The sequence below is a fragment of the Salmo salar genome, chromosome 20 (genome assembly GCF_965601325.2).
Source record: "Salmo salar chromosome 20, fSalSal1, whole genome shotgun sequence".
In the NCBI taxonomy this organism is placed as follows: Eukaryota; Metazoa; Chordata; class Actinopteri; order Salmoniformes; family Salmonidae; genus Salmo; species Salmo salar.
In genome coordinates, this window is record NC_138310.1 from 38,709,047 (window position 1) to 38,736,143 (window position 27,097).

The following is a 27,097-nucleotide window of genomic DNA, read 5'->3' on the forward strand; positions in this document are numbered from 1 at the left end:
CCTGTAAAGAATGATTATTAACGTTTCATTTGTTTTCTGTTCTCAAATTATGACATATATCAAACTTTTCATCACTGTTAATGTGTTTTACTTTCTCCATTTGGAGAAATTCTTGGTGTAGATGAAAAGCTACATTTGTAGGCAAAATCTTTGTCAGAAGAGGGATTTGAACCCTCGCCTCCAATTGGAGACCAGAACAGCCGACAACCAGGATGTCTTCTCACTTTGAGTCTGGCACCTTAGACCACTCGGCCATCCTGACAACTATGAAAGCTAAAAATTCATATGTTTTTCACGATTCTGTAACATATGGTTTGCTATGTCCGATGAAACATGCAGAACTTAAGATACAAAGAACAGAAAACAAAAAAATGCTAAAATCTAAAGAAAGATATTGTAAAAACATTTTTTTAAAGGAGTTTGCGTAAGTGAGTGAATTATAAGCTAGGCTTATGATGACCTGTTCAAACGATTATTAACGTTTCATTTGTTTTCTGTTCTCAAATTATGACATCTATACAAATTCATCTCTGTTCGTGTTTTACTTTCTCCATATGGAGAAATTCTCGATGTAAATGAAAAGCTACTTTTTTAGGCAAAAGCTCTGTCTGAAGAGGGATTTGAACCCTCGCCTCCAATTGGAGACCAGAACACCCCGACAACCAGGAAGTCTTCTCACCTTGAGTCTGGCGCCTTAGACCACTCGGCCATCCTGACAACAAGAAAACCCTAAAATGTATATGTTTTTCAAGATTCTGTAACATAAGGTTTGATATGTCCGATGGAAACGTGCAGAACTTAAGATACAAAGAACAGAAAACAAAAAAATGCTAAAATCTAAAGAAAGATATTGTAAAAACATTTTTTTTAAATGAGTTTACATAAGTGAGTGAATTGTAAGCTAGGCTTATGATGACCTGTAAAGAATGATTATTAACGTTTCATTTGTTTTCTGTTCCCAAATTATGACATATATCAAACTTTTCATCACTGTTAATGTGTTTTACTTTCTCCATTTGGAGAAATTCTTGGTGTAGATGAAAAGCTACATTTGTAGGCAAAATCTTTGTCAGAAGAGGGATTTGAACCCTCGCCTCCAATTGGAGACCAGAACAGCCAACAACCAGGAAGTCTTCTCACTTTGAGTCTGCCACCTTAGACCACTCGGCCATCCTGACAACTATGAAAGCCTAAAATTCATATGTTTTTCACGATTCTGTAACATATGGTTTGCTATGTCCGATGAAACATGCAGAACTTAAGATACAAAGAACAGAAAACAAAAAAATGCTAAAATCTAAAGAAAGATATTGTAAAAACATTTTTTTAAAGGAGTTTGCGTAAGTGAGTGAATTATAAGCTAGGCTTATGATGACCTGTATCAAACGATTATTAACGTTTCATTTGTTTTCTGTTCTCAAATTATGACATCTATACAAATTCATCAGTGTTCATGTGTTTTACTTTCTCCATATGGAGAAATTCTCGATGTAAATGAAAAGCTACTTTTTTAGGCAAAATATCTGTCAGAAGAGGGATTTGAACCCTCGCCTCCAATCAGAGACCAGAACTCCCACACAACCAGGAAGGCTTCTCACCTTGAGTCTGGCGCCTTAGACCACTCCGCCATCCTGAGAACTATGAAACCTTAAAATTCAGATGTTTTTCACAATTCTGTAACATAAGGTTTAATATGTCCGATGGAAACATGCAGAACTTAAGATACAAAGAACAGAAAACAAAAAAATGCTAAAATCTAAAGAAAGATATTGTAAAAACATTTTTTTTAAATGAGTTTACATAAGTGAGTGAATTGTAAGCTAGGCTTATGATGACCTGTAAAGAATGATTATTAACGTTTCATTTGTTTTCTGTTCTCAAATTATGACATATATCAAACTTTTCATCACTGTTAATGTGTTTTACTTTCTCCATTTGGAGAAATTCTTGGTGTAGATGAAAAGCTACATTTGTAGGCAAAATCTTTGTCAGAAGAGGGATTTGAACCCTCGCCTCCAATTGGAGACCAGAACAGCCGACAACCAGGATGTCTTCTCACTTTGAGTCTGGCACCTTAGACCACTCGGCCATCCTGACAACTATGAAAGCTAAAAATTCATATGTTTTTCACGATTCTGTAACATATGGTTTGCTATGTCCGATGAAACATGCAGAACTTAAGATACAAAGAACAGAAAACAAAAAAATGCTAAAATCTAAAGAAAGATATTGTAAAAACATTTTTTTAAAGGAGTTTGCGTAAGTGAGTGAATTATAAGCTAGGCTTATGATGACCTGTTCAAACGATTATTAACGTTTCATTTGTTTTCTGTTCTCAAATTATGACATCTATACAAATTCATCTCTGTTCGTGTTTTACTTTCTCCATATGGAGAAATTCTCGATGTAAATGAAAAGCTACTTTTTTAGGCAAAGGCTCTGTCTGAAGAGGGATTTGAACCCTCGCCTCCAATTGGAGACCAGAACACCCCGACAACCAGGAAGTCTTCTCACCTTGAGTCTGGCGCCTTAGACCACTCGGCCATCCTGACAACAAGAAAACCCTAAAATGTATATGTTTTTCAAGATTCTGTAACATAAGGTTTGATATGTCCGATGGAAACGTGCAGAACTTAAGATACAAAGAACAGAAAACAAAAAAATGCTAAAATCTAAAGAAAGATATTGTAAAAACATTTTTTTAAAGGAGTTTGCGTAAGTGAGTGAATTATAAGTTGAGCTTATGATGACCTGCACCGAACGATTATTAATGTTTCATTTGTTTTCTGTTCTCAAATTATGACATCTATCAAACTATTCATCACTGTTCATGTGTTTTACTTTCTCCATTTGGAGAAATTCTTGGTGTAGATGAAAAGCTACATTTGTAGGCAAAATCTCTGTCAGAAGAGGCATTTGAACCCTCGCCTCCAATTGGAGACTAGAACACCCCGACAACCAGGAAGGCTTCTCACCTTGAGTCTGGCGCCTTAGACCACTCGGCCATCCTGACAACTATGAAACCTTAAAATTCATATGTTTTTCAAGATTCTGTAACATAAGGTTTAATATGTCCGATGGAAACGTGCAGAACTTAAGATACAAAGAACAGAAAACAAAAAAAGGCTAAAATCTAAAGAAAGATATTGTAAAAACATTTTTTTAAAGGAGTTTGCGTAAGTGAGTGAATTATAAGCTAGGCTTATGTTGACCTGTATCGAACGATTATTAACGTTTCATTTGTTTTCTGTTGTCAAATTATGACATCTATACAAATTCATCACTGTTCATGTGTTTTACTTTCTCCATATGGAGAAATTCTCGATGTAAATGAAAAGCTACATTTGTAGGCAAAATCTCTGTGAGGAGAGGGATTTGAAGCCTCGCCTCCAATCAGAGAGCAGAACACCCCTAGAACCAGGAAGTATTTGTAGGCAAAATCTTTGTCACTTCTCACCTTGAGTCTGGTGCCTTAAACCACTCGGTCATCCTGACAACTACAAAACCTTAAAATTCATACGTTTTTCACGATTCTGTAACATAAGTTTTGATATGTCCGATGGAAACATGCAGAACTTAAGATACAAAGAACAGAAAACAAAAAAAGGCTAAAATCTAATGAAAGATATTGTAAAAACATTTTTTAAAGGCATTTGCGTAAGTGTGTGAATTATAAGCTTGGCTTACGATGACCTCTATCAAACGATTATTAACGTTTCATTTGTTTTCTGTTGTTAAATTATGACATCTATCAAAGTATTCATCACTGTTCATGTGTTTTACTTTCTCCATTTGGAGAAATTCTTGGTGTAGATGAAAAGCTACATTTGTAGGCAAAATCTCAGTCAGATGAGGGATTTGAACCCTCGCCTCCAATCGGAGTTCCGAACAACCAGGAAGTCTTCTCACCTTGAGTCTGGCGCCATAGACCACTCGGCCATCCTGACAACTACAAAACCTTAAAATTCATGTTTTTCATAATTCTGTAACATAAGGTTTAATATGTCCGATGGAAACATGCAGAACTTAAGATACAAAGAACAGAAAACAAAACAATGCTAAAATCTAAAGAAAGATATTGTAAAAACATTTTTTTGAAGGAGTTTGCGTAAGTGAGTGAATTATAAATTGAGATTATGATGACCTGCATCGAACGATTATTAACGTTTCATTTGTTTTCTGTTCTCAAATGATGACATCTATCAAACTATTCATCACTGTTCATGTGTTTTACTTTCTCCATTGGGAGAAATTATTGGTGTAGCTGAAAAGCTACATTTGTAGGCAAGATTTCTGTCAGAAGAGGGATTTGAACCCTCGCCTCCAATCGGAGATCAGAACACCCCTAGAACAATGAAGTCTTCTCACCTTGAGTCTGGTGCCTTAGACCACTGGGCCATCCTGACAACAAGAAAAACTTAAAATGTATATGTTTTTCACGATTCTGTAACATAAGGTTTGATATGTCCGATGGAAACATGCAGAACTTAAGATACAAAGAACAGAAAACCAAAAAATGCTAAAATCTAAAGAAAGATGTTGTAAAAACATTTTTTTAAAGCAGTTTGCGTAAGTGAGTGAATTACAAGCTAGGCTTATGATGACCTGTATCGAACGATTATTGTTTCATTTGTTGTCTGTTCTCAAATTATGACATCTATCAAACTATTCATCACTGTTCATGTGTTTTACTTTCTCCATTTGGAGAAATTCTTGGTGTAGATGAAAAGCTACATTTGTAGGCAAAATCGCAGTCAGAAGAGGGATTTGAACCCTCGCCTCCAATCAGAGACCGGAACACCCCTACAAACAGGAAGTCTTCTCACCTTGAGCCTGGCGCCTTAGACCACTCGGCCATCCTGACAACTACAAAAGCTTAAAATGTATATGTTTTCACGATTCTGTAACATAAGGTTTGATATGTCCGATGGAAATATGCAGAACTTAAGCTACAAAGAACAGAAAACAAAAAACGGCTAAAATCTAATGAAAGATATTGTAAAAACATTTTTTTAAAGGAGTTGGCGTGAGTGAATTATAAGCTGGGTTTACGATGACCTGTATCGAACGATTATTAACGTTTCATTTGTTTTCTATTCTCTGATGGTAACATGCAGAACTTTAGATACAAAGAATGGAAAACAAAAAATCTTAATAGCTAATGAAAGATATAGTAAATATTTTTTTTTAAAGGAATTTGTGTAATTTAGTGAATTCAAATCTAGGTATATGATGACCTGTATCAAAAGATTTTTTCAGTTTAATGTTTTTTCCATTCTCAAATTACGACATCTATCAATCTATTCATCACTGTTCAATTGTTTTACTTTCTCCATTTGGAGAAATTCTTGGTGTAGATGAAAAACTACTTTTTTAGGCAAAATCTCTGTCAGAAGAGGGAGTTGAACCCTCTCCTCCAATCGGACACCAGAATACCCCTATCACCAGGAAAACTTATCTTCTTGAGGCTGGCGCCTTAGACTACTCAGGCGTCCTAACAACAGCAAGCCCTTCAAAAATATTTTTTTTTTGTAAGGAAATTGCGTACGTGAGTGAATTCTAACCTAGGCATATGATGAACTGAATCGAAAGATTTTTCCCGTTTCATGTGTTTTCTGTTCTCAAATTACGACCTCCTCCAATCGGACACCAGAGTACCGCTGTAACCAGGAAGGATCCCCACCTTGAGTCTGGCGCATTAGATCACTCGGCCGTCCTGACAACTATAAATTCTTAAAATTCTTAAAATTCTTATATTTTTCACTATTCTGTAAAATAAAGTCTGATCTGTAGGTAGAATGCAGGCAGGATTTAAGCTAGAAAGAACTGAAAACAAAAAATGCTGAAACCTAATACAACACATAGTAAAAACTTTTTTTTAAGGAAAGTACATAAGTGAGTGAATTCTAATCTAGGCAAATGATGACCTGTATCAAACGATTATTCCTGCAATTGATGACGTGTCTGAAACTACGAATCACTGTTCATGTTATTTCCTTTCACCATTTGGAGAAATTCTCTGTGTATATTACCAGCTATTTTTATAGTCACGATGGCAGAGTTAACCTATAGGTTCCATTCACACGGTTGTCACACAATGTCCTACAGTGATAGTGGCTCTGCACTCTAGTTATTCACAGGTAACTCAGACTCTTGTAAATTATGCACTGACGTCCATGGGAGATTTACATTAACATTTTAGTTTCACATGGGCATCTCAAGCTAGGATCCAGCCACCTTGTTTATATTCTGAGGAATGAGCAGCCTTTTCTGTGAATCATTAAACATGTAAACAAGTGCATGAAGCGTAATTATTCACATAGTCGTGCCCAAGGTCCTTGGACAGCCATCAGGAACATTTATGTCTCACTTTCCAGACCACTTACTGGCACACAGTGGAAACAGGTGCTTGTGGTATCAACCTGAGGAGGCATATATTTAGTTGAGTTTTTTAGGAACCAATGTATAACATACTGAATTTGTCTCTGAAGTTGATGTTTAGGTGTTACTGGAAAACAGATGATATGGCCTAATTTTAGGGGTTTTATATTGTGAATAATCACATTTTATTTGTCATATGCGCCGGATAGTCGAGGTAATTGACGTAATATGTACATGTAGGTAGAGTTAACGTGACTATGCGTAGATAATAAACAGAGAGTAGCAGAAGCGTAAAAGAGGGGACTGGGTAGGCATTTGATTAGCTGTTCAGGAGTCTTATGGCTTGGGGGTAGACGCTTTTAAGAAGCCTTTTGAACCTAGACCCGGCGCTCCGGTAACGCTTGACGTTTGGTAGCAGAGAGAATAGTCTATGACTAGTCTTAGACAAATTTTAGGACCTTCCTCTGACACCGCCTGGTATAGAGGTCCTGGATGGCAGGAAGCTTGGTCCCAGTGATGTACTGGACTGTATGCACTATCCTAAGTAGTGCCTTGCAGTTGGAGGCTGAGCAGTTGCCATACCAAGCAGTGATGCAACCAGTCAGGATGCTTTCGATGGTGCAGCTGTGGAACCTTTTGAGGATCTGAGGACCCATGACAAGTATTTTCAGTCTCCTGAGGGGGAATAGGTTTTGTCGTGCCCTCTTCACGACTGTCTTAGCGTGTTTGGACCATGACAGTTTGTTGGTGATGTGGACACCAAGGAACTTGAAGCTCTCAACCTGCTCCACTGCAGCCCCGTCGATGAGAATGGGGGCGTGCTCGATGCTCCTTATTCATGTTGAGGGAGAAGTTGTTGTCCTGGCACCACACGGCCAGGTCTCTGACCTCCTCCCTATAGGCTGTCTCATCATTGTTGGTGATCAGGCCTACCACTGTTGTGTCATCGGCAAAACTTGATGATGGTGTTGGAGTACAGGAGGGGACTAGAGTACAGGAGGGGACTGAGCACGTACCCCTGAGGGGCCCCCGTGTTGAGGATCAGCGTGGCGGATGTGTTTGTTACCTACCCTCACCACCTGGGGCGGCCCGTCAGGAAGTCCAGGATCCAGTTGCAGAGGGAGGTGTTTAGTCCCAGGGTCCTTAGCTTAGTAATGAGTTTTGAGGGCACTATGGTGTTAAACGCTGAGCTGTAGTCAATGAATAGCATTCTCACATAGGTGTTCCTTTTGTCCAGGTGGGAAAGGGCCATGTGGAGTGCAATAGAGAGTGCATCATCTGTGGATCTGTTGGGGCGGTATGCAAATTGGAGTGGGTCTAGGATTTCTGGGATAATGGTGTTGATGTGAGCCATGACCAGCCTTTCAAAGCACTTCATGGCTACAGACGTGAGTGCTACGGGTCAGTAGTCATTTAGGCAGGTTAACTTAGTGTTTAGGGACTATGGTGGTCGGCTTGAAACATGTTGGTATTACAGACTCAGTCAGGGACAGGTTGAAAATGTCAGTGAAGACACTTGCCAGTTGGTCAGCGCATGCTCGGAATACATGTCCTGGGAATCCGTCTAGCCCTGCGGCCTTGTGAATGTTGACATGTTTAAAGGTATTTCTCTCATCGGCTACGGAGAGCGTGATCACACAGTCGTCCGGAACAGCTGACGCTCTAATGCATGTGTTGCTCTACTCGAAGTGCTCATAAAAGTAATTTAGCTGTGCTTCCCTTTTTAGTCTGTAATAGTTTGCAAGCCCTGCCACATCCGACGAGTGTCGCAGCCAGTGTAGTACGATTCGATCTCAGTCCTGTATTGATGCTTTGCCTGTTTGATGGTTCGTCGGAGGGCATAGAGGGATTTCTTATAAGCTTCCGGGTTAGAGTCCCGCTCCTTGAAAGCGGCAGCTCTACTCTTTAGCTCAGTGCGGATGTTGCCTGTAATTCATGGCTTCTGGTTGGGGTATGTACGTACAGTTTCTGTGGGGACGATGTCATCGATGCACTTATTGATGAAGCCAGTGACTGATGTGGTGTACTCCTCAATGCCATTGGAAGAATCCCGGAACATATTCCCAGTCTGTGTTAGCCATACAGTCCTGTAGCTTAGCATCTGCTTCATTTGACTACTTTCTTAATGACAGAGCCAATGGTGCTTCCTGCTTTAGTTTTTGCTTGTAAGCAGGAATCAGGAGGATAGAATTATGGTCAGATTTGCCAAATGGAGGGCGAGGGAGAGCTTTTTACATGTCTCTGTGTGTGGAGTAAAAGTGGTCTATAAATCATTTTATGATTATTTCATCTAACTATATTTGCTAGTTCCACTCTTAGTTAGGTTGAGTGTTGTGATTGTACTCTACTTCATCAAACGTAAAAAGGTTCATTTGTTTACATACTGCTACGGTACTGTAGCCCTACCTCTCTCAATGTTGCCCAGTGAGAGTGTGCAAAGCTGTCATCAAGGCAAAGTGTAGCTACTTTGAAGAATCTGAAATATAAAATATATTTTGATTTGTTTAATACTTTTTTGGTTACTACATGGTGCCATATGTGTTATTTCATAGTTTTGATGTCTTCACTATTTTTATAAAATGTAGGAAATAGTAAAAATAAAGAAAAAAAACTGTAATCAGTAGGTGTGTACAAACCTTTGACTGGTACTGTATATCATGACCACGTCAGGAGGGCAGTAGAATTGCTGTGTCCCCAGAGTATGAGGGCAGCGGAGGCTCCCTCGTAACTCATACTTACTGTAGGGTCACTCAGACAGTATCTACATCAAAGCTCTCTCTTCACAACCTTCAAACCATTGTTTGTATATCCAGTTATTAAAGCTGTAGCTATACAGGCTTAGAAGTAGTAGGTTATTCATTGGTTCAAACTGAATGACTTCAAAGGTATGTGTTTAATTTCAAGCCATGTCTGGAGGCTGAAGGAACTTCTGTCAGATGCTACTACCAGTCAGAAGATACTGTTTATGTAGGCTACTGTTTTTGGAAGAAGGGAAATACAGAGAGAAATTAGAGAGCAATGAGAGTAATCTCATATGTAAATGCAGATTTTATGTTTTCACGTTTGCCATGTTTGTGCAATATTCTGTAAAAACATAACACGTCTGCAAACCCTCAAAACAAATCAGTTTGAGCTTATTTGCTCTCATGAATCTTTTAGCAGGCTTTAAATGATTAAATATGCAGCATTTCTCTTGATGAATTACTTTAGATTAATAAACACTTCTCTCCAGAGACACCAGTGCTGCGAGTTGCTGAGCCAACAAAAACATACCCTTGCAGCATCTTATCCTATAATATGTTTTAAAGTATTTACAGACACAGCGCACACAGGGGGGATGCTGTCATGTCACAAGCTGAAGAAAATGTTATTTTACCATTACATCTGGACCCAAAGAAGAGTAGCTGCTGCCAAGTCAGCTAATGTGGATCCTTAATAAATACAAATACAAATCTGTACGTCACATGTAAAAATCAAGAGAGAAAAGAGTTCTGGGAACTTCAACTTGTAATTCCAGAAAACAAGCAGCACAGCGGAGGAATAGAATAACATGAGCATTTGTTGATCAAGCATTTTTGAGGACCCGCACTACAGTCGTTTGAGGGAACACTGAGTTTTCTACAGGGGTGATGGAACACTCTTCTGAAGTCAAGAGGTTTTCTCACAGTTTCTAAATAGCCATCACTCATTAATGTGTAATATCAGAAAACATATTTAACTTGTTATGGATAGGGGGCAGTATTTTCACGGCCGGATAAAAAACGTACCCGATTTAATCTGGTTATTACTCCTGCCCAGAAACTAGAATATGCATATAATTAGTAGTCTTGGATAGAAAACACTCCAAAGTTTCTAAAACTGTTTGAATGGTGTCTGTGAGTATAACAGAACTCAAATGGCAGGCCAAAACCTGAGAAGATTCTGTACAGGAAGTACCCTGTCTGACCATTTCTTGGCCTTCTTTGTCATCTCTATCCAAAACAAAGGATCTCTGCTGTAACGTGACACTTTCTAAGGCTCCCATAGGCTCTCAGAAGGCGCCAGAACGTTGAATGATGACTCTGCAGTTACTGGCTGAAAAACAGTAGCGCATTTGGATAGTGGTCGATCTGAGAACAATGAGACGGGCGTGCGCATGCACATGAAGAGTCCATTTTACTTTTTCAGTCTTTGAACGAAAACAACGACTCCCGGTAGGAATATTATCGCTATTTTACGAGAAAGATTGCATAAAAATTGATTTTAAACAGCGTTTGACATGCTTCGAAGTATGGTAATGGAATATTTTGAAATTTTTTGTCACGATACACGTCCGTGCGTCACCCTTCGTTACCCTTCGGATAGTGTCTTGAACGCACAATCAAAACGCCGCTATTTGGATATAACTATGGATTATTTGGAACCAAACCAACATTTGTTGTTGAAGTAGAAGTCCTGGGAGTGCATTCTGACGAAGAACAGCAAAGGTAATCCGTGATGGCGAGCTATCTACTCAGAATATTGCAAAATGTGCTTTCACCGAAAAGCTATTTTAAAATCGGACACCGCGATTGCATAAAGGAGTTCTGTATCTATAATTCTTAAAATAATTGTTATGTTTTTTGTGAACGTTTATCGTGAGTAATTTAGTAAATTCACCGGAAGTGTTCGGTGGGAATGCTAGTTCTGAACGTCACATGCTAATGTAAAAAGCTGGTTTTTGATATAAATATGTAGTTGATTGAACAAAACATGCATGTATTGTATCACATAATGTCCTAGGAGTGTCATCTGATGAAGATCATCAAAGGTTAGTGCTGCATTTAGCTGTGGTTTTGGTTTTTGTGACATTATATGCTAGCTTGAAAAATGGGTGTCTGATTATTTCTGGCTGGGTACTCTGCTGACATAATCTAAGGTTTTGCTTTCGTTGTAAAGCCTTTTTGAAATCGGACAGTGTGGTTAGATAAAGGAGAGTCTTGTCTTTAAAATGGTGTAAAATAGTCATATGTTTGAAAAATGGAAGTTTTCGGATTTTCGAGGAGTTTGTATTTCGCGCCACGCCTAATCATTGGATATTGGAGTGGTGTTCCGCTAGCGGAACGTCTAGATGTAAGAGTTAAACAGGATGACATACAACATTCCTTTAGACAAGCAGTTAATGTACAGTATGTTTTATAATGTATATTAGTTCAGATACAGTAGAAATATATTTAATAGAACATTGATGATCTTATGTTGTGTGCTATAGAGCATTTTGACACCTAATTTATTACATTTCTATCTGCATTGTTCTAAAACCCCACTGGAAATACAGTACCAGTCAAAGGTTTGGACACACCTACTCATTCAAGGGCTTTTCTTTATTTTTACAATTTTCTACATTCTAGAATAGTAGTGAAGACATCGAAACTATGAAATAACACATATGGAATCATGTAGTATCCAAAAAAGTGTTAAACAAACAAAAAATATATTTTCTATTTTAGATTCTTCAAAGTAGCCATACTTTGCCTTGATGACAGCTTTGAAAACTCTTGGCATTCTCTCAACCAGCTTCACCTAGAATGCTTTTCCAACAGTCTTGAAGGAGTTCCCACATATGCTGAGCACTTATTGGCTGCTTTTCCTTCACTCTGCGGTCCAACTCATCACAAACCATCTCAATTGGGTTGAGGTCGGGTGATTGAGGAGGCGAGGTCATCTGATGCAGCACTACATCACTCTTCTTTTTGGTCAAATAGCCTTAACACAGCCTGGAGGTGTGTTGGGTCATTGTCCTGTCGAAAACCAAATGATAGTCCCACTAAGTGCAAACCAGATGGGATGGAGTATCGCAAGTCAGTTAAGAACAAATTCTTATTTACAATGACAGCCTACCCCGGCAAAACCCGGACGATGCTAGGCCAATTGTGCACCGCCCTGTGGGACTCCCAATCACAGCCTGATGTGATGCAGCCTGGATTCAAACCAGGGACTGCAGTGATGCTTCTTGCACTGAGATGCAGTGCCTTAGATCGCTGCGCAACTTGGGAGCCCAGGGTGGTGAATGATGTGAGTGCTGTGGTAGCCATGCTGGTTATGTGTGCCTTGAAATCTAAGTAAATTACAAACAGTGTCACCAGCAAAGCACCCCCCCACAACATCACACCTCCTCCATGCTTCACGGTGGGAACCACACATGCGGAGATCATCCATTCACCTACTCTGCGTCTCACAAAGACAAGGTGGTTGGAACCAAAAATCAGACCAAAGGACAGATATCCACCAGTCTAATTTCCATTTCTCGTGTTTCTTGGCCTAAGCAAGTCTCTTCCTCTTTTTGTGTCCTTTAGTAGTGGTTTCTTTGCAGCAATTTGACCATGAAGGCCTGATTCACGCAGTCTCTTCTGAACAGTTGATGTTGAGATGTGTCTGTTACTTGAACTCTGTGTAGCATTTATTTGGGCTGCAATTTCTGAGGCTGGTAACTCTCATGAACGTATAGTCTGCAGCAGAGGTAACTCTGGGTCTTCCTTTCCTGTGGTGGTCCTCATGAGAGCCAGATTCATCATATCGCTTGATGGTTTTTGCGACTGCACTTGAAGAAACCTTGAAAGTTCTTGAAATGTTTCAGATTGACTGACCTTCATGTCTTAAAAGTAATGATGGACTGTCATTTCTCTTTGCTTATTTGAGCCATTCATGACATAATATGGACTTGGTTATTTACCAAATAGGGCTATCTTCTGTATACCACCTCTACCTTGTCACAACACAACTGATTGTTTCAAACGCATTAAGAATGAAAACAATTCCACAAATGAACTTTTAACAAGGCACACCTGTTAATTGAAATGCATTCCAGGTGACTATCTCATGAAGTTGGTTAAGAGAATGCCAAGAGTGTGTCAAGGTCCATCCCTGGATGGGAGACCAGATGCTGCTGGAAGTGGTGTTGGAGGGCCAGTAGGAGGCACTCTTTCCTCTGGTCTAAAAAATATCCCAATTCCACTGCCCTGTGTAGGGTGCCATCTTTCGGATGGGACGTTAAACGGGTGTCCTGTCTCTCTAAGGTCATTAAAGATCCCATTGCACTTATCGTAAGAGTAGGGGTGTTAACCCCGGTGTCCTGGCTAAATTCCCAATCTGGCCCTCATACCATCACAGCCACCTAATCATCCCCAGCTTACAATTGGCTCATTCATCCCCCTCCTCTCCCCTGAAACTATTCCCCAGGTCGTTGCTGTGAATGAGAATGTGTTCTCAGTCAACTTACCTGGTAAAATAACGGTAAAATAAAATAAATAAATAAATAAATAAAAGGTAAAGGGTGTCTACTTTGAAGAATCTAAAATTACTTTAGTTTGTTTAACACTTTAAATTCCTTATTTTACCAGGCAAGTCATTTAAGATCAAATTCATATTTACAATGACGGGCTATCCAGGGCCCATGGTGATACAGCCTGGACTCGAACCAAGGTCTGTAATGATGCTTCTAGCACTACGATGCAGTGCCTTAGACCACCGCGCCACTCAGGAGAACTTCATGATTACTACATGATTTCACATGTGCTTTTTCATAATTTTGATGTCTTCACAATTTTTCTACAATGTAGAAAATAGTAAAAACAAAGAAAAATCCTTGAATGAGCAGGTGTGTCCAAACTTTTGACTGGTACTGTAAATCAGCGCCACACTTCAAACATGGAACATTATTGATGGTTACTCCTTCCTAGGCAATCCTCTCTACTTAATTTGCTGTTAGTGATCTCAAACAGACCATGACAGAGTTTGAGCCACGTACGGCCTGTTATTTGGGACTACATTACCGTTCCAAATTAGACACAACCCCAAACCTGAGGCTTTTAGTGCACTTTAACCATCGCAGTCAGAGCTTCCAATAACCAGTGACCTGAATAAGAAACTTCCTGACTATCAGACATGCTGATTGGCTTCATTTCACTCGCTGCTTGCACACCTGGTGGAAGGACAGTCCGAGACCCAAATGTCACATTTATTTTGGAAATTGTGTTTGACAAGTATAGTTTAAAAATTTGTTTTTCCATAGTAGGCCTATACTTTGAGCCAAAATGCTTTAAAAAAAATACAAAAGAGATAGAAAAGACTTCTAAATAGAAATGACGGATGTTCCCAAAAGGAGTCTTGTGTAGGCCTTAGGTTAGGGAAAAATGGTATCATTGTGAGATAAGATAAGCTATGATAGAATATTAGTCATCCTCACGAAAATATACTGCTCAAAAAAATTAAGGGAACACTAAAATAACACATCCTAGATCTGAATGAATTAAATAAACGTATTAATTACTTTTTTCTTTACATAGTTGAATGTGCTGACAACAAAATCACACAGAAATAATCAATGGAAATCCAATTTATCAACCCATGGAGGTCTGGATTTGGAGTCACACTCAAAATTAAAGTGGAAAGCCACACTACAGGCTGATCCAACTTTGATGTAATGTCCTTAAAACAAGTCAAAATGAGGCTCGGTAGTGTGTGTGGCCTCCATGTGCCTGTATGACCTCCCTACAGCGCCTGGGCATGCTCCTGATGAGCTGGCGGATGGTCTCCTGAGGGATCTCCTCCCAGACCTGGACTAAAGCATCCGCCAAGTCCTGGACAGTCTGTGGTGCAACGTGGCGTTGGTGGATGGAGCTAGACATGATGTCCCAGATGTGCTCAATTGGATTCAGGTCTGGGGAACGGGCGGGCCAGTCCATAGCATCAATGCCTTCCTCTTGCAGGAACTGCTGACACACTCCAGCCACATGAGGTCTAGCATTGTCTTGCATTAGGAGGAACCCAGGGCCAACCGCACCAGCATATGGTCTCACAAGGGGTCTGAGGATCTCATCTCGGTACCTAATGGCAGTCAGGCTACCTCTGGCGAGCACATGGAGGGCTGTGCGGCCCCCCAAAGTAATGCCACCCCACACCATGACTGACCCACCGCCAAACCGGTCATGCTGGAGGATGTTGCAGGCAGCAGAACGTTCTCCACGGCGTCTCCAGACTCTGTCACGTCTGTCACATGTGCTCAGTGTGAACCTGCTTTCATCTGTGAAGAGCACAGGGCGCCAGTGGCGAATTTGCCAATCTTGGTGTTCTCTGGCAAATGCCAAACGTCCTGCACGGTGTTGGGCTGTAAGCACAACCCGCACCTGTGGACGTCGGGCCCTCATACCACCCTCATGGAGTCTGTTTCTGACCATTTGAGCAGACACATGCACATTTGGGTTCTGCTGGAGGTCATTTTGCAGGCCTCTGGCAGTGCTCCTCCTGCTCCTCCTTGCACAAAGGCGGAGGTAGCGGTCCTGCTGCTGGGTTGTTGCCCTCCTACGGCCTCCTCCACGTCTCCTGATGTACTGGCCTGTCTCCTGGTAGCGCCTCCATGCTCTGGACACTACGCTGACAGACACAGCAAACCTTCTCGCCACAGCTCGCATTGATGTGCCATCCTGGATGAGCTGCACTACCTGAGCCACTTGTGTGGGTTGTAGACTCTGTCTCATGCTACCACTAGAGTGAAAGCATCGCCAGCATTCAAAAGTGACCAAAACATCAGCCAGGAAGCATAGGAACTGAGAAGTGGTCTGTGGTCACCACCTGCAGAACCACTCCTTTATTGGGGGTGTCTTGCTAATTGCCTATAATTTCCACCTGTTGTCTATTCCATTTGCACAACAGCATGTGACATTTATTGTCAATCAGTGTTGGTTCCTAAGTGGACAGTTTGATTTCACAGAAGTGTGATTGACTTGGAGTTACATTGTGTTGTTTAAGTGTTCCCTTTATTTTTTTGAGCAGTGTATAATGAACCATCAACTAATCATGATGACCTGGCCATAATTTCCCTCTAAAGTAATGATGATCAAAGCAGAAATTGTACATTGCCAGGAGATCAGTGAGGTCTCTATTCTCACTGTACTGACTATGCCTAACCCTATCACATGAAGACAGGGTTATCTGGCCATTTCAACATTAGATGTAACACTGTTTTTGTGAAAAGGGCTAAATGTGAAAGCAAATATTGCACGTAGGAAGTGTGAAATCTAAAGATCAATATTTACTCTGATAGAGATGAGGGATGCTTGGGACAAGGTTTACATTCATGGGTGATCTATTTGGCGTATATGAGAAAGTGCAGATTTGTATTTTTCGTAAGATATATCTCCTTATCTCAGCTCACTGGTCACCATAGCAGCACCCACTCGTAGCATGCGCTCCAGCAGGTATATCTCACTGGTCACCCCCAAAGCCAATTCCTCCTTTGGTCATCTTTCCTTCCAGTTCTCTGTTGCCAATGACTGGAACGAACTGCAAAAATCTCTGAAGCTGGAGCCTCATATCTCCCTCACTAGCTTTAAGCACCAGCTGTCAGAGCAGCTCACAGATCACTGCACCTGTACATAGCCCATCTATCTATCTATCTCATCCCCATACTGTATTTATTTATCTTGCTCCTTTGCACCCCAGTATCTCTACTTGTACATTCATCTTCTGCACATCTACCATTCTAGTGTTTAATTGCTATATTGTAATTACTTCGCCACCATGGCCTATTTATTGCCTTAACTTACCTCATTTGCACTCACTGTATATAGACTTATTTTCTTTTGTTCTACTGTATTATTGACTGTATGTTTTGTTTATTCCATGTGTAGCTCTGTGTTGTTGTATGTGTCAAATTGCTATGCTTTATCTTGGCCAGGTCGCAAATGAGAACTTGTTCTCAACTAGCCTACCTTGTTAAATAAAGGTGAACATTTTTTTTAAACCTAGTAGAATATTTAGTATACAGTGATCTTCTTAGCTCTCAATAAAAGCAAGCATGCTTTCTACGTTTTTTAACTTAAATTGAACAGATACGTAGAATATAACTCTTTTTAGCAAATAAAGATCATTCTAACTAGACATTCCAACTCTCAGGGAGTTAATGTGGAGCCTCAAGACAACAGGCTCAAGACAACAATGGCTCTTGTTTGTGACAAACTATTTGTGCCTTATATTCATCTTAGTCTGCATAGCAGGCAGTTTCCCAAGCCCATGCCATGAATGGGCAATAGCATAATGTGGAATGAACACATTGTGAGCAACATATTTTTCCTCATTGATTACTTATCTCCCTCAAACAAATATAACAGGGAGAGCCTAGCCTGAGATATTTACACCTGTGGTATTTGAGTAGCCTGTTGCAGTTAGTTGACGTCTATTAAAGTTTACTAAGATACTTTAGTCTTCTTACTTTACTGTTATGCCACTGTTGATACTGTCGATTTCCAGACGACACATAAAGACCTGTCAACTTCTAAACAAGGGCCAAGCAATTCACCTCCGATCTGGATCTGTGATGGTGTTTTTCTTTGTGGCAATGGCCGACAGGATAAGGCTAAGAAATTCAACTGTATTCATGCCTGTGTAAAGAACAAACTTTGTTTCCCCTAGATCAGTCATCAGCTCCCCTAAGATTGTATAAGACCCCCCCCCCCCCACACACACACACACACCCAACGGTCTACATGTGCTCTCACAAACACCTCATTCTGAGAGAAGAGAGGAAAGGGAGTGGGAGGATGTGAAGCCATGATTTCCCCCGCTTTCCTCCTTTTCTGCTTACATGAGGTCATAGTGGCCATAAGGCTTAACAATCACTAGACTGGAGCTAGACCAAAAACATCAAGTTGCTGTCCACAACAGGAAATACAACATATTTTCGAAGAAAACGAAGCTAAGGATGAAATAGAGGTTATGAGTCTTATGTGTAACAATGCATGTAACTACAAACCAAGCTCTCTGATTTGTTCATATTTAAGTATAAAGCAAGTCAAGAATCATCATTATTTGTTGATCATGATAATTTAATACAGACAAACTTCTATCATGGGGAGTTGACATGTTGTTCACGGTACACTGCTAAACTGTGAATGGCATTTGTACAAAAGACACAAACAAAAAGGTTACATGAAATAAACTGATTTCAGGAGACAACAGATTATATAATATATTTCAAAAACGACCCTCACTTTTCATGCATGTTTCACTGCAGAAGATGTAGGGACCCCACAGGTTATGAAAAAGTACCAGTAATATGTATTGATGCTTTGTGGTGGTATACACTGCAAGGAATGCACCATGAACACCCTCCAGCTGTGTGTTCAGCGCTATTGTGCGGCTGCCTTGGCTGCCTGACGGGCCTGTCTCTCTTCCTCAGCCCTCTCCCTCATCTCCTTCTCTCTTCTGATGAGCTGCTGCCTCTCTGCCTCCCACTCCCCTACCTTCCTCTGGTACTGCTCCATGTCAGGGCCCTCTGCTGAGGCCAGGCCCTGCTGGACCAGGCTGGAGACCAGCACCTGCAGAGGACTAGGGTCCACCTTACCCCCAGACTGGAGCTGCCCACTCAGCTCCTACACACGGTCAGAGGAGAGGTGGTGGTTAGAAATGGGGTGTAGGGAAAAGGAGCGATTAAGTGTAACTGTTGTTATAGACTAAGAGTGCTTAATAGCAATTTATTCACCTTCTCAAAATGAGAAATCTGTAATCATAACACAACATACATATACTGCACATACACACTCTTTCCCTGTTTGACTGATTGATCTTTGCCCAGTCTCTACCTTGAACCTGCTGGCATAGAGCGGTAGTTTTTCTCTCTCTGCCTGGACGTCTTCATCCTCCTCCTCCTTCATCCCCTCCTCCTCTCCTCCTAACTCGTCCTCAGAGGAGGACTTGGAGTCCAAGGCAGAGGAGAGGTCCTGTAGCAGGCCCTCCAGGTAATCAACCTAAGAGAAACACACCACACACACACACACACACACACACACACACACACACACACACACACACACACACACACACACACACACACACACACACAGACAGAGATGTAAGGAAAAACACAACTGGGACCGCCGGACATGCACTCACACAGACACAATAACTTGCGAAGCGAAGCCACACTGGAGCATCCTCTCAGAAGTCCATCAGGACAAAAGACAGACATGAAAACAAACAGACAATGACACAGAATTAATAGGTCCTGTCCGTCCTGACCTACACAGAGTCATCAGGTCTGACACTGTCCTGCTTTCTAGCAAACCTGGTTTGGTGCCCAAAGGACAGATTCTTACAGATTTCCCCTGGGCTCCAGACTCCCATCAGAGTTGAACTATTTAACGAGACAGGGCTAGAAGAGTGCTGCACCAGGGTGCACTGACGTGTGTCAGGGTATAAATAACACAGATATGACAGTGTTGCTCCATCTCAACACTAAGTCCTGCAGAGAACGACTCAGACTGCGTCATACATCGTACCTGGACAGTAACAGCTTTCTACTGCCACCAGGTTTGTGTCATATAGTAACTGTGTTATTTGATGAGTTAACTGAAATTGCTAACAATAAGCTATGTAGCAGTATAAACTGCATGCTTCTTACTCATGGTGCACGCTTTACAAAGAGTTACTATTATATGTGTGTAATGTGTTACTAACAATGTTGTTAGTGTGAGACAGTAATTGGACAATTGCAGAAAGTACAGCACTGAGACATGTATTACTGAGACATGTATTGGTAAGTAGACAACGTACGGCGTCCTTTGATAGTTTTCTTTCTCCAGGAGCGGCAGCTACTCTCTCCATAATGGCCAGGGCCTGGCCCAGATACCCTGGGGTCCACATCAGAGGCATGCCCCTGAACACAGCATGGATCCCAGCCACCATCTCCACCTTACCTAGAGACAGACAAAGAGAGAGGAGCAGGGAGAGGAAACTATCAGAGACTTGATCAGCACAACATGACAACCAGGGCAAAGACCATGTGGCATGGAGAGAGAGAGAGAGGTTGATTTCAATGATGTTTGACAAGAAGATGAAGAGAAGGGATTCTTGAGAAATGGAGAGAAAACCTCCTCCTTCTGCCATCACCAAAGGGTTTGGAACATGAGGAAGGGCTTGATTTAGGCCCAGGTCTGTGGTATGACTGGAGGAACACATACCTAACAGAGCACAACCCAACAGTTGAGCGCTGAGGCCTGTAGAGTTGTCCTGCTTCAGACCACATATCAGCAGTGCTGCTCCCAGAGCCCTCTGCTCTGACACCTGTAGTGAACCAACACACACACACACACTTCAGACAGCACTAGCACAACGTTTACAAAAAGCATAAAAACTAATTTATACAGAAAAAACTGTGGCTGCTGAATTCAAACTCCGGCATACGCATATTTGTTTTAATGGGAATGATGTTGTGCTGGGATCAGACTTAACTTCTCTACACAAATAGGATTATGTCCCCAAGTTTCCAACAATCGTTCAGTTCTACACAATCCAGACATTCCAAATATACTTTGGCACGATAACTTCTCCAAACATGTTGGTACACACACAGTACCAAGCAGTGAATGCTACTTTACTTACGCTGAGCTCTGGTTTGGTTGCTAGGTAACCGCTCAGCGCATACATGGACAAGATCTGTGTTGATGGTAGATCAAAAGACTCCTGAAGCATCACCTCTTCCACGACAGAACAGGCACCTACAGAAGAGGACCAACCTTTTTAGGTTTTAAGGTACATATTATGTGTGGGAGTATAGAATATACACTACCGTTCAAAAGTTTGGGGTCACTTATTGCATCTTTAATCAGCACCACAGTTTTCAGCTGAGCTAACATCATTGCAAAAGGGTTTTCTAATGATCAATTAGCCTTTTAAAATTATAAACTTGGATTAGCTAACACAGCATGCCATTGGAACACAGGAGTGACGGTTGCTGATAATGGGCCTCTGTAAGCCTATGTAGATATTCCATGAAAAATCCGCCGTTTCCAGCTACAAGTCATTTACAACATCAACAATGTCTATACTGTACTTCTGATCAATTTGATGTTATTTTAATGGACAAAAAAATAGTTGTCTTTCAAAAACAATGACATTTCTAAGTGACCCCAAACTTTTCAACGCTAGTGTACATTATTGGTTTCGTTGAGTTTAACTGAGTTTTTCCAAAGGACCCCTGGGATAACTTAACAGTTTGACAAATAATAATTTCAGACGTCATAGACTCTTCACCTTTGAAGTCTTCATCTTTAATGAAGGAATCTATCAGCCGGTTGAACGTGAAACCATCTGGGAACATTCCATACTGCACCTAAATAAACAGAGAAAGGTAATTTAAAAAAAATAAAAAAATACAGCACTATTATAGTCAACCTCAGAAATGGAGGTTGTCAAACTCTTTAACATGTAGGTTTTCAACAGGCACCATGTATTGGACAATACAACTGTAGTTAGAATGCAAATGATTTTATGTTCATTAATGCGTTTAATCACCATTTTATCTCTGCAGGCTATATATTTGAATGTATTTCAAAGCCAGCTCTTTAAAAGTGTAGTTTGGATGTTGATGGTGAAAATCTATTGAATGATAATGAAAAAGCTGGGCAGGAGTTTTCTTTTAGGAAATTCACTGATAATGAAGTCCTGGATGCTTCGCTAACACTAGACAAAAAAAAAAAATCCACAGCGGCTGATCATTTGAAGCATGGTCTGCTTAAGTGTGCAGCTCCCTTTATTGCTGGCTCAGTAGCCCACATGTTTTATTTAACATTGTTATCAGGAAGTATTCCAAAAGCATGGAAATCCGCATATGTCCTGCCACTCCATACGGGTGGGGATACAAATGATCTTGACAACTATCACCCCATTTCAAGACTACTTTCTTTAGCTAAGATTCTTGAATCCTTGGTTAATGTACAACTTCGTTCCTTTTTATCTGATAATTGTATTTTTAATATAAACCATTCAGGGTTTAGGCCTGGACATAGTACTACCACAGCAAACACACTAGTTGTCACTGATCTTGTCAATGCATTGGATGATTAAAAACAGATGTGCTGCCTTGTTTACTGATCTGTCAAAGGCGTTCAACACTGTTGATCATTCGGTTTTGCTGAAAAAGTTATCAAAAATAGACCTGGGATATACAACCTGTTCATGGTTTCAAAATTATCTTAGCGACCGAACCCAGGCTATCTTGACAGATGTGGTTAAATCTGAATTTCTTGAGATTCAAAAAGGTGTAACTCAGGGTTCGATTTTGGGTCCATTATTGTTCACCTTGTATATTAATGACATAGGAAACACTTAATACTTGTAACATTCATCTCTATGCAGATGACACCGTTTTGTGGTCCTGTGCCACCTTGGTGCAGCAGGCCATTCGTGAACTTCAGCATGGCTTTGATTCAATTCAGAAATCACTTACAGATCTTAAATTAGTGTTAAATACAAGTAAAATCAAGCTCATGCTGTTCTCTAGGTCACGAAATGTTGACCCTGAGGACCGGCATATTTGCGCAACAAATGGAGCACAAATTGGCTCTAACCCAAAGTACCTGGGTGTCTGGATTGATGACAAGTTGTCCTTGGTAACGCATATAGAAAATCTGACTACGAAGCTTAGATCCAAGATTGTTTTTTTATATATAAATAAATCACGCCTCAGTATTGAAAATAAGAGAAAGATTGTTCAAACAACGCTTCTTCCTGTATTGGATTTTGGTGATATTGTTTACATGCATGCGGCAACCTCTGTTTTGCAACCCTTGGACGACATCTACCATTCCGCAATACGTTTTATCACAGGGGACAATTTTAGGACTCATCATTTTAGTCTGTATAAAAATGTCTATAAGAAGTGAGCATCAATGTCTTATTTATTTACAAATCAATCTTACAGAAACTGCCTCCATATATTTTTTTTAATTTAACCTTTATTTAACTAGGCAAGTCAGTTAAGAACAAATTCTTATTTACAACGACGGCCTAGGAACAGTGCTAACTGCCTTGTTCAGGGGCAGAACGACAGATTTTTACCATGTCAGCTCAGGGATTCAATCTAGCAACCTTTCGGTCACTAGTCCAACGCTCTAACCACTAGGCTACACTAGGCTACAGCCAATCAACTTTCACCCACTTCCTAGCTCTCTGTAACTCTGCATACATGGCTGCCTCTCTGCTGAGTATGACCAGAAATAGATTACAGAGGAAAGGGCAGACTGGGTCCTCTCACTGGTCTGATGTTCAACACTTACAAGTCACACTGCAGGGATCCCTTCAGTCGCCACAGATTCGGGAAAATCTGCATTTTGTTTTTTTGCCCCTAAATTGTGGAACAATCTGCAGAGTTCACTGCTCAATAGTGCACACGGTAGCAAAATGTTTTTCAACCCCCAAACATATGTAACGTCCTTAATTAAGTTAAGATTCATAAGTTACCAAACCCGTTCTCAGAAATGGACAACAACAGAGATCCCTTCAGTCGCCACAGATTCGGGAAAATCTGCATTTTCTTTTTTTGCCCCTAAATTGTGGAACAATCTGCAGAGTTCACTGCAGTTACATGTGCTGGTGTCACTCAGGCAGTTTACATTATTTATTATGTAGTTGAATGTGATTGCTTTTATTAAATATGTTTATTTTGTTATTGTGTGCTGAATTACATTGTTTTATACATTGTTCTACATTGTTCTACTTGCACATCTATCACTCCAGTGTTAATGCTAAATTGTAATTATTTCACCTCTATGGCCTATTTATTGCCTACCTCCCTACTCTTCTACATTTGCACACACTGTACATAGATTTTTCTATTGTGTTATTGACCGTACGTTTGTTTATGTGTAACTCTGTGTTGTTCTTTTTGTCGCACTGCTTTGCTTTATCTTGGCCAGGTCGCAGTTGTAAATTATATCTTGTTCTCAACTGGCCTATCTGATTAAATAAAGGTGAAATAAAAAATAAATACACATATTGAAGTGTATGTTTTATTATTCTGTTTTTATTGTAATGTATACAGGGCTGTCTTGTAAAATAGATTTTTAATCTCAATGTTACTCCCTGTTTAAATAAAGGCTAAATAAAAAATGAATAAAAAAGAATAGTATGGCCATGGAAGGTTGTGTGCCAAAATGGAGGACAGTTTGTGGACCCTTGTTTCTATGGCTCTGCTCGGCATAATGTAGAACTACCTTGTTCTTGAGGGTGTGTAAGGCCTTGTCTCTGGCCCCGTATCTGAGACACTGTCTCACCCAGCTGTGGACGGTCCAGTCTCTGAGGTACCAACAGTTTGGGCTGTGGCGAAATCTACAGAAGAGAAATGTTCAAACATTAAAAAACAACAACATACAAGACATGAATGTTTATGACTTCTGTTAGGTAATTATTATGATGCCTTTATGATAGATGAGTCAAGTCAAGTGTAATCGCTTCTTAATTTATAGGCTTGCAACACAATATTCATGTAAATCTTTTAATCGCATAAGAAACAGATTCCAGAGAAGGGGGAAAACAGGAAAGCTCTAACACAGCACAGAACAAAGAAACATGCATGTGACTGAACATAAACACGCCAAAAAAGACTAGGAGAAAACAGAGGTCTGAACATAGAGGATTAGCCAGCAACTTAGACCAGGAAGTGAACACCCTAACAAAGAAATAATATTACAGGGGGTGAAAATGAGGCTTACTTATAAAGATAGTACTCTGCTTGATCAACCTCTTCTCTTGACGATATGTTGTCAACAAACTGAAAAAGAAAATACACAGAGAAATGATGGATTAATATTTCTCTAATTTGACTACAGGTTGATCAGAACATAAATCACATTAGCTAGGGTGCCCATTGGATTCTGTTTTGGCTAGGGTTGCACAATTCCAGGAACTTTCAATAAATTGTTTTTCCAGAAATTCTAGTTGGAGGATTTCAGATTTCTTTGTTATTCCCCCTTATTCCAGGAATCCTCCAACCGGGATTTCGGGAAAACGACGGAATTTATTGAAAGTTTCTGAAATTTTGCAACCCTAGTTTTAGCCAACATATCGGATTCTGTTTAGCCTAAATGTACCAGATACGACAATGAAGCAGTTTTCTAAAGGAGAAACAGGCTGACATCTGGGCTAGAAGGGTGTAATCTCTCTGCACTCTAACATGCTCTTACCCGTGATATTGTCAGCGAGCTGACAGGGAAGTTTCGGTCATAAATCCTGTCCATCAAGGCGGCCATCAATGCTGTAGAATGGCATACTCACATTAAGCTTTACTTTCACAACAACTAGTCCAAGCTCAAACTCTCTGCCATTTAAAAATATGATTTCAACCCTTGAAGAATTTTACAGCATGAATGACACAGTATAGTAACTGTCAATATGTAGCTAGCTAACACTGCCCTCCTGTGTTCATTTGGTGCAGACACGCACAGACATTGTCATCGACTTACAGTTGTCTTCGGGTACTTATGCACAGAATGTCTATTCTATATTCACATGGGTTTCAGAAAACTAAAACGCAACTGATGTCATGTCCACTTACTTGACAGCTAATGTGTGACAGCTGTGTTTGAGATCCACTATTTATTAGTTGTGTTGGGTAGTGACAAAGGGGATAGTTAGTAATGAACAATACATCATTGGTAATGAGTGTATTGGGTGGATAGCTTACCCAGATTCTGATGATCTTTCTCTCTCTCCTCCCATAATTTGGTGTCTGTGTATGCTGCTGAAAGTAGACATCTTCTGTCTGTAGGATATAAACAATAATGATTACAAGTTACATTGGGTAGACAATGCTGGAACTGAAGGTAACATGCACAATGCAATTAATTGCGATTTCAGTACAAGCAAATACTAAGGTCAATCATTGAACAAACGAGAGAAGATGCATCTTATTTAGACAGTTATGAGTTAGGTCAGAATGGATTAATTTTAGGAAGCCATATGGCTAGCCTGCTAGCTACTCGCGTGGAAAAATAAAAATAGTTCAGAAAAAAAAGTGAATCAATCAACGATAGCAAATGTTACTGATTTATATACTTATATTTTACATATACAAATATGTACCTATAAAACTGTAAGTCCCACATTTGTGGATACATTTGACAGCTCCTAAACAGCGTTGCAACAGGGAGGCTGCCATCTTGGGACGATACCACTATGACAGAGGGGTGCAACAATTTTGAGTGAGAGAAAGAGCCGTGCTCAAATACATTTGTAATGCGGACCGTAACACCATGAAAAACTGAATATATAATAATGAAATAGAAACTACGTTAATATTTCTAAATACTGTAATTATGTACGTTTCATTTAAGATATCAAACATAACATTTGAATGAACCCCTTTCTATGTCTTGGTACGGCCTCAAGCGCCTGTTGTGGTGAACATCCAATGTCAATTGCCCCAGTGGCTAATTCATTGGTAATATCAAGTGTGGTACCTTCCATTGTTTGGGCCAGAATATTTTCTCACTGCAGTTAGTGCCTTCTGCCTACTAATCTTTTTCTTCACACATAGTCGTCAACCTGTGTCTTTTGTTCTTCTATGCTCTTGTATGTTTATGGCAATTGTTCTATCCCCCTCCTCCTCTTATTGGAAAGTCCAATGAAGCTGATCAATGCCTATGGGGAAACTGATGACATCGGGTACCATGCCAAAAGAAGGGGTACCAAGGAGGTGAACCTGCTCAAGTTCATGCCCAGATACAGGCTCCTGGACATCAACTATCTGGAATTTGTTGGGGAGAATGTAAGAATGACCTCACACACATGATGTCCTGTAAAATGATCATGTTGTCCCTCTAGGTCAGCCACAGCAGGACTTTTAGTTTGAAGTAAAGTACTGTATTTTACTTTACTCTTGGGCAGGAACGGGTCAAACATGATTGAATGAATTGGATTTGATATT

At 40.3% G+C, this 27,097-nt stretch overlaps 1 protein-coding gene and 7 non-coding genes across 8 annotated transcripts; all 8 read right to left on the reverse strand.

Annotated features, from left to right (window-relative positions):
- Nucleotides 1-151: 151 nt before the first annotated feature.
- trnal-caa (transfer RNA leucine (anticodon CAA)) lies at nt 152-262 on the reverse strand. The gene is made up of 2 exons: nt 225-262; nt 152-197 (listed from the first exon to the last, which is right to left on the reverse strand). It is a non-coding gene; the product is annotated as a tRNA-Leu (tRNA).
- Nucleotides 263-605: 343 nt separating this feature from the next.
- trnal-caa (transfer RNA leucine (anticodon CAA)) lies at nt 606-717 on the reverse strand. The gene is made up of 2 exons: nt 680-717; nt 606-651 (listed from the first exon to the last, which is right to left on the reverse strand). It is a non-coding gene; the product is annotated as a tRNA-Leu (tRNA).
- A 350-nt stretch (nt 718-1,067) lies between these two features.
- trnal-caa (transfer RNA leucine (anticodon CAA)) lies at nt 1,068-1,178 on the reverse strand. The gene is made up of 2 exons: nt 1,141-1,178; nt 1,068-1,113 (listed from the first exon to the last, which is right to left on the reverse strand). It is a non-coding gene; the product is annotated as a tRNA-Leu (tRNA).
- An 808-nt stretch (nt 1,179-1,986) lies between these two features.
- On the reverse strand, nt 1,987-2,097 carry trnal-caa (transfer RNA leucine (anticodon CAA)). The gene is made up of 2 exons: nt 2,060-2,097; nt 1,987-2,032 (listed from the first exon to the last, which is right to left on the reverse strand). It is a non-coding gene; the product is annotated as a tRNA-Leu (tRNA).
- A 343-nt stretch (nt 2,098-2,440) lies between these two features.
- Nucleotides 2,441-2,552, reverse strand: trnal-caa (transfer RNA leucine (anticodon CAA)). The gene is made up of 2 exons: nt 2,515-2,552; nt 2,441-2,486 (listed from the first exon to the last, which is right to left on the reverse strand). It is a non-coding gene; the product is annotated as a tRNA-Leu (tRNA).
- A 349-nt stretch (nt 2,553-2,901) lies between these two features.
- trnal-caa (transfer RNA leucine (anticodon CAA)) lies at nt 2,902-3,013 on the reverse strand. The gene is made up of 2 exons: nt 2,976-3,013; nt 2,902-2,947 (listed from the first exon to the last, which is right to left on the reverse strand). It is a non-coding gene; the product is annotated as a tRNA-Leu (tRNA).
- Nucleotides 3,014-4,294: 1,281 nt separating this feature from the next.
- On the reverse strand, nt 4,295-4,406 carry trnal-caa (transfer RNA leucine (anticodon CAA)). Its single transcript has 2 exons — nt 4,369-4,406; nt 4,295-4,340 (listed from the first exon to the last, which is right to left on the reverse strand). It is a non-coding gene; the product is annotated as a tRNA-Leu (tRNA).
- Nucleotides 4,407-18,200: 13,794 nt separating this feature from the next.
- LOC106580596 (small ribosomal subunit protein mS27) lies at nt 18,201-26,347 on the reverse strand. The gene is made up of 11 exons (XM_082966417.1): nt 26,254-26,347; nt 25,856-25,933; nt 25,356-25,426; nt 24,885-24,943; nt 24,387-24,501; nt 21,427-21,505; nt 20,776-20,891; nt 20,355-20,457; nt 19,948-20,090; nt 18,978-19,142; nt 18,201-18,767 (listed from the first exon to the last, which is right to left on the reverse strand). The coding sequence occupies exons 1-11, from the start codon at nt 26,327-26,329 to the stop codon at nt 18,525-18,527; spliced, it is 1,248 nt and encodes a 415-aa protein (XP_082822543.1). The 5' UTR covers nt 26,330-26,347; the 3' UTR covers nt 18,201-18,524.
- Between the last annotated feature and the right edge of the window lie 750 nt (nt 26,348-27,097).

Coding starts and splice junctions, on each gene's coding strand:
- LOC106580596 (XM_082966417.1), bottom strand. CDS start 26,329: ATGGCAGCCTCCCTGTTGCAACGCTGTTTAGGAGCTGTCAAATGTATC. Junction 24,944..25,355: donor GCTCGCTGACAATATCACGG/GTAAGAGCATGT, acceptor TTTCTTTTTCAG/TTTGTTGACAACATATCGTC. Junction 20,091..20,354: donor GTTGGGTTGTGCTCTGTTAG/GTATGTGTTCCT, acceptor GTCTGTCTCTAG/GTAAGGTGGAGATGGTGGCT.